The sequence below is a fragment of the Rissa tridactyla genome, chromosome 3 (assembly GCF_028500815.1).
Source record: "Rissa tridactyla isolate bRisTri1 chromosome 3, bRisTri1.patW.cur.20221130, whole genome shotgun sequence".
NCBI lineage: Eukaryota > Metazoa > Chordata > Aves > Charadriiformes > Laridae > Rissa > Rissa tridactyla.
The window spans coordinates 53,928,946-53,945,897 of NC_071468.1; the positions used below are offsets into that span (position 1 = coordinate 53,928,946).

Consider the following 16,952-nt stretch of genomic DNA (forward strand, 5'->3'; position numbering starts at 1 on the left):
AGATCTAGATTATAAAAACAGCAGCAGCAACACCTAGAAGGTGTTGTTAGAGATGTTAGTTTGTACTGTATCATGTGTGGAAGCTTGAATGATTAAGAGAAATTTGTATAAATGTTTCCTCCTAACTGGTACATTTGGGTCAGAGTCCACTGAGGCAAATGATTTCTGCCTTCCCTGAGCCAGGTGACTGGCCATATGTAGTAAAGGATTTAACTAAGCCAGGAAACAGACCACAGAAACCAGGTATCAAAATTACATAAGTTCCTGCTGTAGATGATACTCTCATGACAGTGATAAAGATTATTTTTTGTTTGTTTCACTGGCTTTGTCATTTTTCTAGGCGGTTTTGGCTGAATAGCAATAAGATGCATCTGTTCCAATGGCTTCCCTACCCCTCTAGCAGAGTATTTTTGTTGTTGTTATTCCAGCATCTTTAATCAGTATTTGAGTAGCTTAAATATTTAACAGGGAAGATAACAACTGATGCAACTGTTCACAATCATTCATGACGTTAAGTATCTTGAGAACTGTGGCCAATACTAGGTGTTTCAGAGGAGGGTTTAAAATCTGCAAAGAAACAGCCGTAGAATAGAAACACAGAAGTTCTGCCAAACCCACAGTCACTTTCAGCTTAGTGCTTAAAGCAGGAACATGTTCAGCCTTTAAAACTTTCTTTTTTTCTAATGTAGCTGTGGATAATCTTATAATGTTGTTATCTTTTCAGTATCCTTATAACATTCTTAGTAAGACCTTTAGGGTAATACACGTGTGTTGTGATAAAGTGGGTGGGGGGAGGGGCAGTGGTTTCTTCTTTTCAGCTCCGCCTTTGGATTTTTGTGGGCATTCTGCAACTTGTGCTTTCTGATAGAGTAGGGTAGAAGAGTTGACTTTTTTCAATATTTCGGATCATTTACACCTTATTAACTATATACTGTTGCTCTTTTGCTCCCTGTCCAAAATCCCCTCTGGGGGAGTCGTGCTGTGCTGCTGATAGTTCCAAGTGCTGTTCCCAAAGCGGTTCCTGTTTCTCCTCTGCCTTCTAGTAGAGGGCCTGGTAAAAGGTCAATTCTATGAGAAGGTCTGCATTATTGCTTTTATAATATACCTGTGACTTTTCGATGTGCCTTTCTATATGCATCCTTACGTTATTTAGGAGGCTTTTTTTGACCTGCCACTAAGCAGATTTTTTGTGGGCTGTCCCCAGGGATGCTGAAGCTACTCCCCTGAAGGGGATTTGGAAATTGTAAATAATTCACGTTTTTAGTATACATGCTTTGGAACTTCTTTATTTTGACATTAATACAATCATGAAGCAGCACTGAATCCCAGTAATGCCCCCTTAACTTTCTGAAAAAATGACCACTCTTCAGCATGTTTGTTTCTCTGTCAGTCTATGAAATTCTTTACCTTTTTCACTGCTTGAGAAAGGACTTTATCAGAAGCCAGCTGAAGATCTGAGTATATTTATTTGTTTATTTTGCTTTTATTGGCTGTCACAATTATTTTTAGTGTCTATAAGGTATACCTTTTCTCATTAATGAGATGGATGATTTGGGTGGAAGAGTCTCGTAAGTCCCAATGTCAAAACACATAACAACTCTGTAATACCAGTAATAATAATTACTGGTTTTAAAGGACACAACTGTTTTACAGCAATTTCTTTGCTGTGGCTGGCATTTCATGCCATCTCTGTTTCTCTCTCCTGTCAAGTCTCTCCATTTCTCTTCTCCACTCAGCCTCTTGACTGTTGTTTGGGTTAATAACTTGCCAGTGAATCTAAAATACTGGGATTTTTCTTTAAAAGATATGGAATGAGTCTATCTACGTGCAGATATTTGGGTAGAGAATTAACAAAACTTCAAAACTTTCCTGTACTAACTGTGTAATCCAGATGAGAGCATTCTAAGACATTCTTTCGGGATCGCTTTTACCAGAAATATGCATGTGTCCTCACCACACATTTGCCTACTTCAGGTCACAGTTCTGAGGTTACCATACTATTTTTATTTTAGCAAGCCCAAAGGATTGGTGGCTGTCACACGATGTTGTCATTTTTGTCTGCCTGATTGATTATAGTGCCAAAGAAGAAGGTGAAACAGAACTGGCCTGTGACAAGTTTGATACCAGCATGTTAATCAAGTAAAGAAAAAATAAAGAACCCGTTTTCACTTTTCTTTCTTCAGTCCTTTTAGATACTGCATGTGCAAAGTAGAAGTAAGACCTATTATGAAGGGCATTTAAAGCCTGTTTGGATTTTTCTCTGCTTGTCTGAGCTACTGAATAGAGGTTTCATATTGAATTTGATATTGAAGTTAATGGGAGCTAAAATCACCTGTCAATGGCTATAGGATTCACTCTAAGACAGAGTAAATAGGGACTGCAGCTCCCTCTTCAACTGAAAGCAGAGGAGATTTATCAAAAGAGCAGAAGAGACTTTCTGTCTTTTGTGGCTGGGAGAATAAGTCTGGAACAAGAAGAAACATCTGTAATAGGTGTGGAAAGGGAATTGGCCTTTTTGAGGTTCTCTGTGATTCAGAGGTTGGGGGCGGGGGGCATTTTGTTTTGTTTTTTTTAGCAAAAGCAACAGAAGTCAAGGACAGAACAGGTGTTTTATCTATCCATTAAGCCACAGAACACGTCAGGCCATTCTTTGGGAAAGACACCAGCCAGAGGCAGAGTGAAATAAGGCACTGTAGATCAAAATTGGTTAAAATAAATACCTCTCCTAGAAATGCATTAAAAACTGAGGTAGTAAAGAAAGAAACCTCAAGTTCAGAGTTTTCTGGAGAAGAACCCGTCTGTCCCTTTCTATCATTATTTGATTTTACATAAAAATAAGTTTGAAAGCTTGCAGAAACTGGAATTGGAAACTTCCTCCTCATCCCTATACAGTCATGCTTGGTCTCTCTGCTTTTATTTATTCCGGAAGAAGAAGGCGGCATATAGTAACATCTAGGCTATTTTCTTATGGTTTCTGGCTTAAGAGTCGTCTGCTGGGTTGTTACAAATCAGAAGGCATTAACTTCATGATGCCTGAAGGGGGTTGATGATGGAAATGATCAGATTTTGTAGATGTTACGCAACCGGGGTCAAGTAGAACATGATTTTCTACAGTTTTTTCTCAGGTTCTCTCCCAGTAAAACTGTTAAATCATGTAAATACATGAAGCTATATCCTCAACTATTTTGCATTTAAGATTTTTCAGTATCTGATTATTATATTAAAGCATTTATACCATTACTAGAACTCTTCCCTTTCTGCTCCAAATCACACTTTTCATTTGCTTAACTGATTTGTCCTGATTTTGGAAGAAGAGGGTTTGGGTTGCTTTGGCTTTTCTTGTTATTGCGGTCACTGGAACCATGTAGTGTAACATTTATTTGTGTATTTAAATGAAAATGAAGTCATCTGCAATTGTCCTCTGATTAGAAGGGGATGTGTTTTGGGGGGGTTTGTTTTTATGTTGGTTTGTTGTTTTTCTTTAAATCCAACTGCAGTATTTCATTCTGACCACTGCAGCAATATATGTTACATCAGTGTAAAGTATTCTGTTTTGTTTGCTTTCAGTTTATCCACTGTTAAGAGTCCCCGTGTTCTGCAGGGTTTTTTTGTCACTTGCAGTAGCACTCCTAAGCGATACTAAATAACCTTCACTACTAACTCATCATTTAAGTTTGTAGGCATCTCCTTTCTATCCTAATTAATCTTGACTTTACAATGCCTGACTATCCTTGATCTAGCTTATGTGTTGCTGCACTGCAGTTGTGTATCATGTCTGGCACCGATCTTCTTTCCTCAGTCACCCTCAGCCATCTCTGCACCATTTGTCCACAGTTACTGCTTGAAGAGGGACAGAGATCCAGTCCGGGTGCAAGTTTGCATTTTGGATTATGCAAATTCTCTCTGTCTATCTGTCTGTGGAGTGGGCAAGCAGCCACTCCACCGCTGGAGGTGGCCGTGTTGTTCTGTACTGAAGTAACTCGTAACCCTTGGAGAATTTGCTTCATCTCTTTACCATTACAGCTCTAACCTCTTCTTGAACAGAGGTTCCTGGCTATACAGAATTACCTGGAGTTAGTTATTCCAGGCTTGGCTTATTTAAAATCACCACGCTCATTTTACCTAGATCCCATAGCTGGGTTGAAGCCTGATACTGAATAGCAAATTGCTTAACTGCTTGATAAACATTCACTGTTCGTAGGAGTGTCTTGATGGTAAAATCCTTGGCTGGCTTGAAAACATTTCAGTTTCTGTTTGTCTTCTATATGCAGAGCATTATTTCATGATTTATTCTTTTAGTCAAATCTGGAAGTTGCTATTGGCATGCTGAAAGAGATGAGATTTGGAGGAGGAAGAAAGATTTGCTGGGTGCTCAAGGAGACATTTCCTTCTATTTCTCGCCACTGTGTATGGAAGAAAAAGTATCTTTCATTGTTCAGCAATCTTCAGTTTTGTTGAAGATTGTTTTTTTAAAATAGAAGTTGCAGCAAAAAATTGAATGTTGCACTTAAGACTGTGAGCTGCAAAGGAGAAAACTTGTGCATAAATTAACTGCCATTCTGTATATTACCTCATTGCATCAAGTCTTATAGATGTTCTAGGTACTTGTTCAGTCTCAGTTTCAAAAAGATCTTAAAAGTAATTATATTTTTATAAATCTGCTTTTGACAGATTTACTCAAATAATCTGCTCTTTAAGCTGTTTGGAAGTAATTTGATGATTTGAAATTAAAAAGGTAAATGACAGGGGCAACCATTTCATGTAAGATTCTGTAACTGCTTCAGTCAGTATAGTATATATACTATAGTATACTATATATACTATAGTATAAATTCTGCTTCAGGTGCTTCTGGTTTTTTAAGAACAATCACTTCTGGAGTTCAAAAACTGTATTACTACTCTCTTCCTCCAAGGATTTCTTACAAGACAGACGGAAAAGAGGAAAAAAAATAATTCATCAACTGGAGTCTCATAAGAATTACACTTAAGTCTAAATTTTCTTTTAACAGGTTGTTGGTTTGGTTTTTTTCCCCCCTAACGGTTGTATAGACCTAAGACAACTTTCAATAGTTTGGCGAGCAAACACAAAAGAGCGCATTCAAAAGGAAAGGAGCAGGATGACTGCATAAAAGCCCACAATTAAATTCTGTGGATACAATTTATCTAAATTTGGGTATTATTGTCTTTAATGTAGCCTGAGTCAGACTCCCGGGTTAATGGTGCCTCCCCCTGTGCTTCGCCTCAGCACTCTGCCCTCGGCTACCCGCTCGAGCAAGACACAAGCTCGCAGTTTCATCAGACAGGTGAGCGTTTTGATCATATAATGTGCTACGTGGGTCTATAGGTGACTACTGAATAGGTTTGTTGGCATCTTTCTGAAAAGAATTATAAATATAAAGGAACAAAGCTTTGTGATGCTACTGGGAGCAAGACTTACTGCAGCTGAAGCTGTTGCTTCCCCACACTTGCAAACGGCTGCGGTATCACAAGAATCCATGTGACTCTGAATTATGGATTTCTGTCAATAGACTCCTTGACCCCATCCATTTTTAGAAAGTAAATTTACTGGGCAAATCCATCCTTACTGAAGGGGGAGCAAGATTTCACTGGACTGAAATGGCCAACAGCTGTTTGTCCTATAGTAGTACATCCATGCACCCAAGTAGTCTGTCAGATACAGGAACAGATGTCCAAAACACGTAATCGAAGTTTCCTGATGGCTGCTTTAAAAATTCTTCTGTGTCCTCTGCTTATCCTGGTATTTTGATGACCCCACCCCTGAAAGACTTCACATCTTTAGGAGTTACTGAGTATTTAAGTGTTCAGCCTCTGCACATGAGGGGATTTCTCTCTTGAAAGATTATTTTAAATTCTCCAATAGCAGAACTCATTCATTCCACTGGGAATTAGCAGAAATAACTACAGACCATTGAATGTTCAAAATTAGGGGAAAAAATAAAAGATTTTTCTCAAATTATCGTAAGTGCAATTTCCTCCCTGTTTTGTTTTCAAGCCTCGTGTTATAGAATAAAAAAATATTTTATTTCTGCGGAAAACAGGAAAAATATTCCCTTGCATACTGAAAAGTTATCATTCAGCATTGACATGTGGGTTTGCTTTAATTTATCTGGAAAAACGTGGAATGTCTTCGAGTCTGATTTAAGGCAATGGTAGATTTATGAGAGATGCTAATAACACTGCCAGAACAGAGCCAGTTGTATTCCCTAACCAATTCCCTTGCCTTAATTTTAAGCAGCATTTAAAAAAATAAAAAGATGAGGAGGATTTTAACACTAGTCAAATTGCTGATGCGTATTGAATAAAGACCATCTAAAAGATAAACTTTTTTTTTTTCTGAAAATAATGGTGTATTCACTCTGGAAGTTACGTGACAAATCATCTGAAAATGGAACAGAATATTAATTGATCAGCTACCAAGCATAATTCCTTCATCGTGTAAACCTTTTATTTATTTTAACTGTAAATTCTTATATGCTGCTCCTTGTTGGCAGTTTCATCTAGTTTAAATCTTGGGTGCAATGGTTGAACTTTAATGGAAGAGAAATGAGTTCTGCTGCAAATCAATAATGTAACTTTCACCTCCTCTCCCAAGGCCGGCAATTATCAATGACAGTTCCTGCACATTAAGTTACAAAGGCTTTAGGTAGTGGTTTCCCTTGAAATATAAAGGCGTATTTAACTGGAAGGCTGGATGAGAATGCCTTTCAGAATGTTGTTGTCCTCTTTTTTTTTTTTTTTTTTTTTTTTTTTTAACCTCTTGTTACTAAATTCATTGCTCTCTTTTGTTGTCATATCTGCAGATGACTTGTTAGTTCCACCTCATGATACCAGCACAGATCTAACAGATGTTATGGAGCAAATCAACAGTACATTTCCAGCTTGCTGCTGTAAGTGTAACAAAATAAGTCTCTGAGAATAGTATTGAATTTGAGCTGGTCTTTTGAAGAAAAAAAAGTCATTCTTGTGGTATTGACTAGGAAAAAAATCTCTCTGATGAGATTTCTTGTCAAGATATGCAAGCTACATAATTCTGTTCTTTAAAGTTGCTCAATATACACTATTTGTGAAGGGAAATAAACAAATATTCTCCTGTTTTAAACAGAAGTGATTCCCTGTAAGAAAAGCCTATAGCCCCATATGGAATTCTCATTTTGTGTCCACATAAGGCAAAAGAGACCTAGAATCCCATTTGACGCTGATGTAAACCCTATGTAGAACTTCACTGAATGTAGATTCGGAAATTCGGAATGCTGTTGCTCTAGTAAAACTTGGAAAAAAGGTCTTAGGCAACAGGAGGGACCACAGCCCAATCCTGACTGCCTGAACTAATTATTGAACTAGTTGTTAAACTACTTGACCAGAGGAAATAACTGTTAACACAGCACATAACACCTTTCCCTGCTTAAATGCATTGAAAGTTGATGTTTTATTCAGTGTCTATTAAAGAGAGATCAAAGGGAAAACCAATTAGTTTCATATGCATGGCTTTTATCAGCTGACATACATTTCCACTGATCCTGTTCCTTCCAGAGCGTCACTGCACTTACAGAAGTGAGGAGCTCTCTCTCCGGTTCCAGCAATATTTCATACAGATTGCTGGTTTTGGCAGGGGAGGTGAAGTGGCAACTTCGTTCTTCGTGTATTTTTGTTTTTCAAATAGATGCATACATATATGTGTTCACTTTCAGCTCTTTTGCCTTTGAAAAACAGTAGTGATATTCTTTATATTCTTAAACTTTCATCAGTTTTAAAAGGCACAAGTGAGGGGGAGGGTGTTTATGCCCAGTCCTTTTGGAAGCATCGAGATTGAACTCTATTCGATTCTACTTTGTAAACTCAGTGAATCTTGTTAAAATACCCCTCTTATCTCTTGTACGTACATTGCTTGGCTGTGAAGAACTGCATCACAGTAGATACACTTTGCACATTTTGAGAAAGCAAATTAGGATCTAGCAAAAAAGGTTTTGTTGCAGCTGTCCTTTGAGATTTTCAGTGAGTTCAATAGTTCAGGGCCTATCACTTTGCAAATTAAGGATTTGATTCTAAGGAGCATCTCTTCTTGAAGTCAAAAGCTTGTGGAGCTACTCAGCACGAGTCAAGGGTGTGTATGTATACAAATCGGTGGAAAATGCAAGTCAAGTGTCAATTCTTGTTTTTGCAAATTTCTGTCTTGCATGTACAAGCGGTATAGCAGCTACTGGACATTTGGCCCAAATGAATTTACATCAAATTTGCAGAAATACTCCCTTGCATACCTGTGTAAGGGCAAGCTTGATAATGAGTCTGCTCTCCGCTACCAGGAAACATGGAAAAAAAAAAAAATAATACCCATAAGACAATATCCTGAATGAGGCAGGATGGAGGACTGCACGTGAAAAACGTGGCCCCACATCCTTTCTTACTGTGAAGCGTTTCTGACCATTTAAGATTAAAAGAAGTCACAATTCGAAATTTCATGTGATTTTGCCCTTTGCCATTGACGTGTTGCTGCAGAAATCAAACCAAACCAGCATGCCCCAATTAGTGGGTACTAGTTGTGTTTGCTCTTCTTCAGTCATTCTATAAAATCTTTTACTTGGGAGATTCACTAGGAGTATATATATATTTTTTTTTAACTATGTAAGATTCATAGACTGTTTTAGAAGCCTGGAATGAGGATTATTAGTCTGACCTTCTCAACAGAGTGCATGAAACAGCATGACTTTTGCTAGGGAAGACCACGACAGACAATCTAATCCTTCATCTTTTCCTGTGGCTGTTTGAAAGGGGTCTGTCTTTCTGGACAGACAATTGTCTAACCTGTTCTATGAGACTTCCCGTGATGCAGACTCCATGGACTCTCTAGGCAATCTGTTTTAAGAGCATCACTGTATTCCTAACCTTAAAAAATAATATTCTTACTCTTCTTTAATTATGCCCAAGCAAAATATCATTAGAACAGCCTTCATGTTCAATGCATCATTTAAAACAAACAAACCAACCAACCACTAAAAGCTGTTTTTTTCACCACGTCTTCACTACTGATCTCTCCTAGCTTTGCTGCAGCTTTTGTTAAGGACTGGCATCTGAGCCTTATATAGATTATTTTTATTCCATCTTGACTGTAAAATAAAGCCAGTCTTTTTATTTGTTGTATTTATTTTTGTGGGTTGCAAGTTATGATTAATCTTGAAATCAGTATTTCTACTTACTCCCAATATTCTCTATGAAGCAGTTAGGCATATATTAAGGTCAACACTGCTCTTAATGGGGTTTTTTTTGGTCCTCAGGTTCTTTGATAATAATATAACACCTCCCTTGTTTATGAGGTTGGTCCTCAGAACTAGGCAAGTGTGCAACACTGGGCAGAATTCTTGTCTTTGCATCCAAGTGAGTTCCAGAACAGAGCATGTTGAGCAGATAGTATTATAATACAGCACTCATAGATCTATGTGTCCACACGTGGTGAAAAAGGAATGATTCGTATCATCTGTATATTCCTAAACCTATAGATTTGTTACAAGAAAAGGACATTTGTGAAAAAAGTTAGGTATAGACCATTACAGCACACTTCTAGTTAAACGTTCATTTTTTTTAAGATAGGAGCCTTTCTGGTCTTCTGTAGTACATATTTCCTGGCTTTGACACTGGCTTTGTTTTTAAACTGCTAAGATGCAAAGTCATGTAAATTTCTAACTTTCTTTTGTTTTTTTCTATTTGCAGCAAGTTTCACTGGCAGACCACAGGTATGAGACATGTTTACATACTTGCACAGTCATTGGAAGCAAAGTAAAGCGAGTGGAAATGTTCCATTAAAGCCAAGTGGCAGAGTTTTTTTCTGTATTTTTCCCTAGAGGTCTATTGGGAAGCTAGACCGATGTAACAGGAAGGCTAGATTCTGGAATTTGCCAGTTAATAGAAAACCAAAGATACCATGGTGTGCAGTTCTGGGATGCTGACTGGGTGGAATCAGCTCGAATCTATCAGGGCCAATTAGTTTCAAGCCAACATCAGCTCTGCGAGACCAAAGCTTGTTCTTTAAAGACATCCATATGTCCTTGCGCCCTGGTGCCCATCGCTTCAGTTCCAGGAGCTACGGGCACCTGGGCACAAAGGTCAAGAGCCACACAGCTTCTTAGGCATTAGATTAAGCTGCCTTCTGCCAGCAGGCAACCACTTTACAAACCCAAAGCAGAAATTTGGCTACTTTCAGAGTTCACAAAAATGCAAAAAGCAATCTGGTATTTAGATACTTGTTCTCGAAAACCTAACTGTTATGAATGATCATAAGTAACAGAAATAGGAAAAACAGTTGCTATAGGTTCAGGTTGATATTAAAGCCCACATATGGCAAATAAGGAGTGACATAAATCTTGTGTTATTGCAGAGTTCTTTGAAAGTTTGTTAAATAAATTTTAAAGACTACCACAAATTGCTGCGTGAGACTTCAGAAGAATTAAGTGCTAGGGAAAGAGTCTACTTACTCCCCTAAATTGCATCACTTTGTCCATTAACCCACAGTTTACAAGGTCAGACCTCCCCAAAATGAACATCTAAAAATTCAGAAACATTGCTCCATAAACACTTTCCTGTATTGCAATATCTGGGATAGTAGGATTGCCCTCCCATACAGGAATTTCTAAAGAGAATAAGACGAATCGTGTCCTGCACTCAGATAACTCAGACTTTGTAGTTCAGTCTGTTGATAAGTTAAATTATTAGTGAATTAAACTAGCATTTTTCAGAAATCCTTCCTCTAAGCAGGCACAGAGATAGCTATCAATCAGTGTTATCAGTGAATAATATTAATCTTCCTGAAAAAGCGTGTGATTTTTTTTTTAGATACAGCATGATTCCCAAATGGTCTCACTGCAAATCTACTCTTCCAGAACCATTTAGAGAGGGCACTTTTGTCTGTTTAGGAACAGAATCCTGAAACAGGAGCCTGGAAATAAGCATCACATTTGAAGGGGATGAGTCCAAATCTAGACGCTCTATACTCTCCAATTTTTATCACTTAGGCTTCAGGTAGGACAGTGGTTTGCCTAAACATTTTTTCTTTGGGTGCAGAACATGGAGAGTCCGTAAGTTATATTTACTGCTCTTTAGGCTAACATCCTCTGGGCCTTACTCAACAAGAATTTTAAACACTGCAGTATAGTAAAATTAGGTTTCTCGTAACTACATGCCTCAGTGATTTGCTGAGTCTTGGGCAAATACATCTAAATTTTTAAAATACAGAGGTTTTTGAAAGATGACATCTGTGTCCTTAACTGAACTGAGCCCAGAGTAGTTAGAGCTTTCTGTGCGTGTTAATGTGGTACTGACGCAGTTATTTCTCATCATGACAGGCAATGTGAAGTGTTCATTTGGACATCGACCAGTGCTTCCTGACGTGCAGTACAGCCCTTTTCTATAACCCACCAGTCGCGAGTTCCACTTCATCAGAAGGCTGCATGGGACCCTGGAACATGCTGTTCGCTCTGACTGCGTGTTCTACTTGAAATAGTAAAACACTGAATACCCAAAGACGAGGATGTTGGTTTTATAGTATTGGGGTTTTTTTTTTTTCTTCTTCTTCCCTTTCTATGCAACTGTAAATTAATGAGCAGTGGAGTATTTGTCACTGATTTGTATAAATATACAGCCGCGGGAAAAGGGGCAGGGGCTTTATATACGTTCTTTTTGATAATCGTAAAGAGAACTGCATAAGGAGTTTGGAGCAAAATGTTACATTTATACATTCCTTTCAGCTCTTTGCTTTTACATTGTAAAATACCCTTAGTTATATTCTCACACATTTAATGTTCTGTACTGATTATTTATATGCTAATCATCTGACCACACAGATTTCAGATTACCCTTGAATTGTTTTCAGGATTGACATATGAAGTTCCCACATTTAGCACAATCTGCGTTATTGTTACTGGTTAACAAAAATTGCTGTTGGGTGCAAGCTACAGTATTTTAACTCCATTAAACAAGGTAAACTCTCACTTAGAGTCATAATCTTCCTCCTCATGCACCAAGATTTTTAACTTTCTTTTAGTTATTTCCAGCCAACACACTTCATGTGGAGGATTATTTTTTTAAGCCTTACTTTGTTTTGAATCAGGAGATAGCTAAAAAGAGGACTTAGATGATAGCTTGAGTTGTTTTTAGTAAGGTCTGTGTTAGTGTAATCTTTCACAACTTTGTTCAGAGACAAAGTTTGCTGTTCCCTGCTGTGCCAAACCTGCTTCAAGTTTTGGAATTTACAGTCTGTGAAGTAAAGCTCATTTCCGTGAGATCCCTTTCTGATGATCTAAACACACCGGTCTTTTGTCTGCCTCTTGGAAATGAAGAGACAATTAGAAAGCCCTTTCCAATACTATTAGCAATGGAACATTTTCGTCAAAAACTGCAATGCGCATAGATGGTATCATTTGGCATTGTAATCTTGCAACTCATCTTTATCTTTGAAATCGTTTATTTATGTACTTCGGGTAGGGATAATTACAGGAAAATTATGTCACTGATCAGCTGATCTCTAGTTTCAAAAGTATCATAAGATATTTTAATGCCTTCACAGAGTTTACAATGCTGCATGGACACTTGCTTTAATTTCAGGACATACCTTTAATTGGTAAAACTGCATGCAATATATTTCATGTATAGTGGAGAGAAACTAAACTGTGTTGTTTTTAATTATTACTGAAGAAAAAAAAGTTAATCTCAAAATGGTATTGGAAGAGTTATAAGTTCTCTACTGCTACCAAAAAACACTAGAGGACATTAAGACAGTAGGTCAGGAATTTCTAGTGTTTTTGTGAAGTGCTGCCAACTAGATTGTCCTGCACCCACAGTACTCACTCCTGGACTGCTGCTGCTCAAGGAGTGATTTGGGCACAGCGTTGACCACGTTCTAGTGTTGGCTCCAGTGCCAGTTCTTTCTGAACCCTTTGGCAAATTATTTAACCACTCTGCCTCTGTTTTCCCATCTGTAAAATGGGGATGGTAGTACTTACCTCTCAAAGGTGTTGTAGGGCTTGCTTAGTTAGTGTCTGAAAAGCTCTATATAAATGCTAAGTATTACTCCTGAGCGACTGCTGCAAAATTGTCAAGGTGGGAAGAGAAGATGCTGGCTCCTGGAAATGCTTCATCTATTAAAGAAAGTAGCATAGTTATTTTGAGAAGAAAAAACCCCACATTTTACAGAAGAGGAAAGCCATGACCACCTTTCTACCTCAGACCTATCTTCAAGAGTAGTATTGGAAATAGCTTTATATTCTGTTCTCTGCAAAGTACTTTGCTTTTATCAAGCTACATCATTATCTAGGCAAAGAATCCTTAAAAATACCCCCCTACAGAAGTAAAACAAGGTCTCAGTAGTGAATTTGGTGGCTTTTATTTTTATTCTAAATATGAGGTTATGTATAAAGTTGTTTTTCTGCCTGTGTTTGTATGCATCCTTTGTCCTCTGCTGCCAAGTAAATGCTACTTCAAACACTACATTGTAACATTCTTCCTCTGAGACAATAATAAATAAAAGGAATATATTGCAGTAACATGAGAAAAAGCATGGAGTTCTTTCAAGTTGTGTGGACTTCAAGGATGGCATTACTGCTAAATGCTGAAAATTTCATTCTGAAAAAGATTAATTTTAAGATGGGTGTGCTGTGATAGTCTATTTCTGTGTGCTAGCATTTTTGGAGTGTCGTTTGCATTTTTATAAATGAGATTAAGCAGTGTTTTCTCCACATAAATCTGTGCATATTTTCTCCAGTTTTCCATCTGTAGTGATTTAGTCCGGAATTGTTCTCAGTTTCACGACAGATATTAAATTTGATCACTGAGAAGCAGACCGCTTTTATTTTAAAAACGTTATTATACCTATTACAAAACAGCAATAATGCATGAAGCCCTGTCAAATATTGGAACTATAAATTAGCGTTCAAGTTTCGGTGGCATTCCATCAATGTGCTTAGCTGAAGCACAGCATTAGTTATTCAGTCAGGAAATAAGTACTTTGTAGCCCCACTGTGTGCTGATTTTAGGTATTTGTGTTAAGCTAATGCAAATTGTATTAATGACTGTGTTAGAACTACTGTGCTTAAAAGAGGAAAAAAGCCCATAGCTCTAACAATTCTGTTTTCTTATAATAATAGTTGGCACTGTTTTCATATTTAGTATTTATTAATTTTTTTTTTCCAAACTCTAACAAACATAAAACATAAGTCTCAGAGTTACTGACATTTCCCCCTCAGTTTGTAAAAGAATGCTTAACAAATAAGTTGTAGGGAAGAATCATGTTTTTCATACATTCAACCATTTACAAAGAATTTAACTATAGAAATAGCAAAATATTGAATCAAATTAAGTTCTGTATTTAGAACAATAAATGTGACAAAGAGGAAGAGACAGGTAGATTAAAGAATGTATTAAACCTCACAATCTGTCTTTTGAAAAATTAAACATTTTAATTATATATTTGTAGAGTTGAAGGCAGCAGAAGAGGGGTATGGATCAGTACTGGGGCCTGGTTTTGAGAACAATTTATGAAAATGCTGAAATCTAGAACTTATAACCTTCTGTCCCCTGATCACAAGGGTAGCAGGTGCCAGAGCTCTGTAACACTGTCACCAGTGAGGAAGGTACTCTCAGCTTAAAATCACTCCTCAGTACTGTGCCATGAAGGCCCTGGCTTTTGTCAGGGGAAACAGAGTGGTCCCCACATCCCAACAGCTTGTTGTGGGGCTTTTCTTGAGGGGCTTGGGGAAGGCTAGTGGCAAGGCATGGCCACCTCTGTCCTCAATGAACAATGCAATCGTAACCACTCCCTCGCTTCTCCGCACAACCGCTTCCTTTGAGCACTGGCCAGCCTCTTGTGCTGTTATTTTGTCAGGCAAAATAAAGCCAACATGATACTTCTCAGGAGAAGGATTAGGGTCCTGCGCTGAAGAGCCTATGCATCTGAGCAGGGGAGAGACCCTCCTGCACAGCCCAGAATGGATGGGGTGCTTCATAGCATATTTGTTCAAATTTTTATTACAAAACACCCTTGGGCTGAAACATTACTACGAGATCATTTCATTTTTTCAGAGAAGATGCAGGATGATGCATCTAATTAAAATCAGGGCAGAAGTTACTCTGCTGCCAGGGCTTCATTGTCAGGGGAACTTCCACTATGAAACAGCTCTTCTTGGGGGGGGATGGGTGGGGGTGGTATTATTTCTTTTTGAACCAAGACAAGGCTCTTTACATGTTCAAATCTCAATATGCAAGACAGTTAAATTACAAGACACCAGCCCCACTAGGTCAGAGACACTGAACCCAGCCACAAACTGTCAGAATTCACAGGACAATTCCTATTACCTGAGTGTCCTGGGTCAGGGGCTCTGCCCTCCCTCCTTTATTCCTACACTTGAAAAATGAGGTGGGGGTGGGAAGGGGGAGGGCTGAATTCAGCCAAATTAAAAATGTATTACTGTAATGGACAAACTTTGGATTTATGCAAAAGATCAAAATATTCTTCTAAACATTTACAGTACAAATCTCCCTTTGGAGAGAGTTTGCTCCTTACATGTATTTTTTTTTGTTCTCTACTTTATATGGAGTTGCCCTAAGAAAAAACCTTCCTGAAGGTAAACATTCGCACCACTGCAAAGCTGAGCAATGGATCCTGTCTGCTGTCACACAGAAATGAAGATATCATGCCATATGGCTGAGAATTCTGCTCCCACAACAGCAACAAAATCAGTCTTACAAATCCAGCTGAGGTGTAAATTAGTAACAGTGGGGTATGAAAACCACCACAGACAAAACCCCACAAAACTTCCAGCAGAAAAAAAAACAAAACAAACATTTGAGCAGGAAGAGATCTGTTCCATCATACAATACAAAAAAATTATTGGTAATCATCAGCTATATGATATGTTCCTGTGGCAAACAAAGGTGAGATCTTCCTTAGGCTCCCAAAGACGTGAGCCATCTTCTGTCTTTAGCGCCACATAAATATTCACCATGTACCAGCCAAAATTACACTCCTTGACACTTAAATCTATGCATTAAAAAAAAAGAGCTGGAGGCAGGCACAGCAGCCACCTTGGGAAGGGGAAGGTGGTGTTTTCATCAACAGCTTCTGTACGCTGCTCTCCCTGAGATGCCGGCAGGGAGCTGCCAGGAATGGGCTGAGCCACATCCTTTTCCCCCGGCATCCCAGCGTGGCAGCTAACTGTTGCAGCCAACACAAAAGGATCTTTTACATCGAAAACTGTTCTATGTTAGTATGCATATTAAAAGCAATAAACCAGAAAAGCTAAATAGAATTCCTAGGTGCCAGTCTGAAAGGTAAGTGCATAAACAAACATGAAAAAGCCGCTCAAACCAAGACACAGACACTGTCCTATCTCATTGCCATCTCTGAAACACAGTATTTACAGATGAACTATTCATGCTCTTGTTAGTTATTAAAGGTCAGAAAACTAGACATTTTTGAAGTGCTCATCTAACTGTATAAAAAGAGAGACTAATATTTACCTTGGAGATACCATATTTCAGAAATGCTTGTTTCCTGACTATGGAAGAAGAGCCTAAGAGCTGATGTCTGCAGCTTACAAATCTAATATCTGGGGATAGGCCTCACCTTCGTATTAAACAAAACGATAGAGAATATAAACAATTTTTAGCTTGCTATTTTCACAGCTAGAAAAAGCGACCCGTTTATTTAAAAAATTCAAAAAAAATTTAAAAAAAAAATCTGAAAACCCCACAGCAGCATTGCAGCAATACTTCATCTGTACACGATGCGCTTCCCTTTGCCCCCACAGTAACTGATGCGTCTTTGACTATGATTTAAAGTCTTTAGAAAATTGACAGCCTCGCTTACAAACAATTTGAGTGTCTCCTAAGCTAGATCTAACAGAGTTAGGAAGAAAGCCACATGAATGAAAGACTGATGATTTGCCTGAATT

At 38.1% G+C, this 16,952-nt stretch overlaps 1 protein-coding gene across 9 annotated transcripts in view; it reads left to right on the forward strand.

Annotated features, from left to right (window-relative positions):
* The window catches only part of UTRN (utrophin), a 416,848-nt gene extending 403,301 nt beyond the window's left edge, over positions 1-13,547 (forward strand). For all 9 annotated transcript variants that reach the window (XM_054195259.1, XM_054195260.1, XM_054195261.1 and 6 more), the window contains 4 exons: positions 5,195-5,303; positions 6,822-6,908; positions 9,724-9,746; positions 11,352-13,547. In XM_054195259.1, the coding sequence (XP_054051234.1) occupies positions 5,195-5,303; positions 6,822-6,908; positions 9,724-9,746; positions 11,352-11,360 (228 nt within the window). In that variant the 3' untranslated portion in view covers positions 11,361-13,547. The remainder of the gene's footprint in view (positions 1-5,194; positions 5,304-6,821; positions 6,909-9,723; positions 9,747-11,351) is intronic.
* Positions 13,548-16,952: the final 3,405 nt, after the last annotated feature.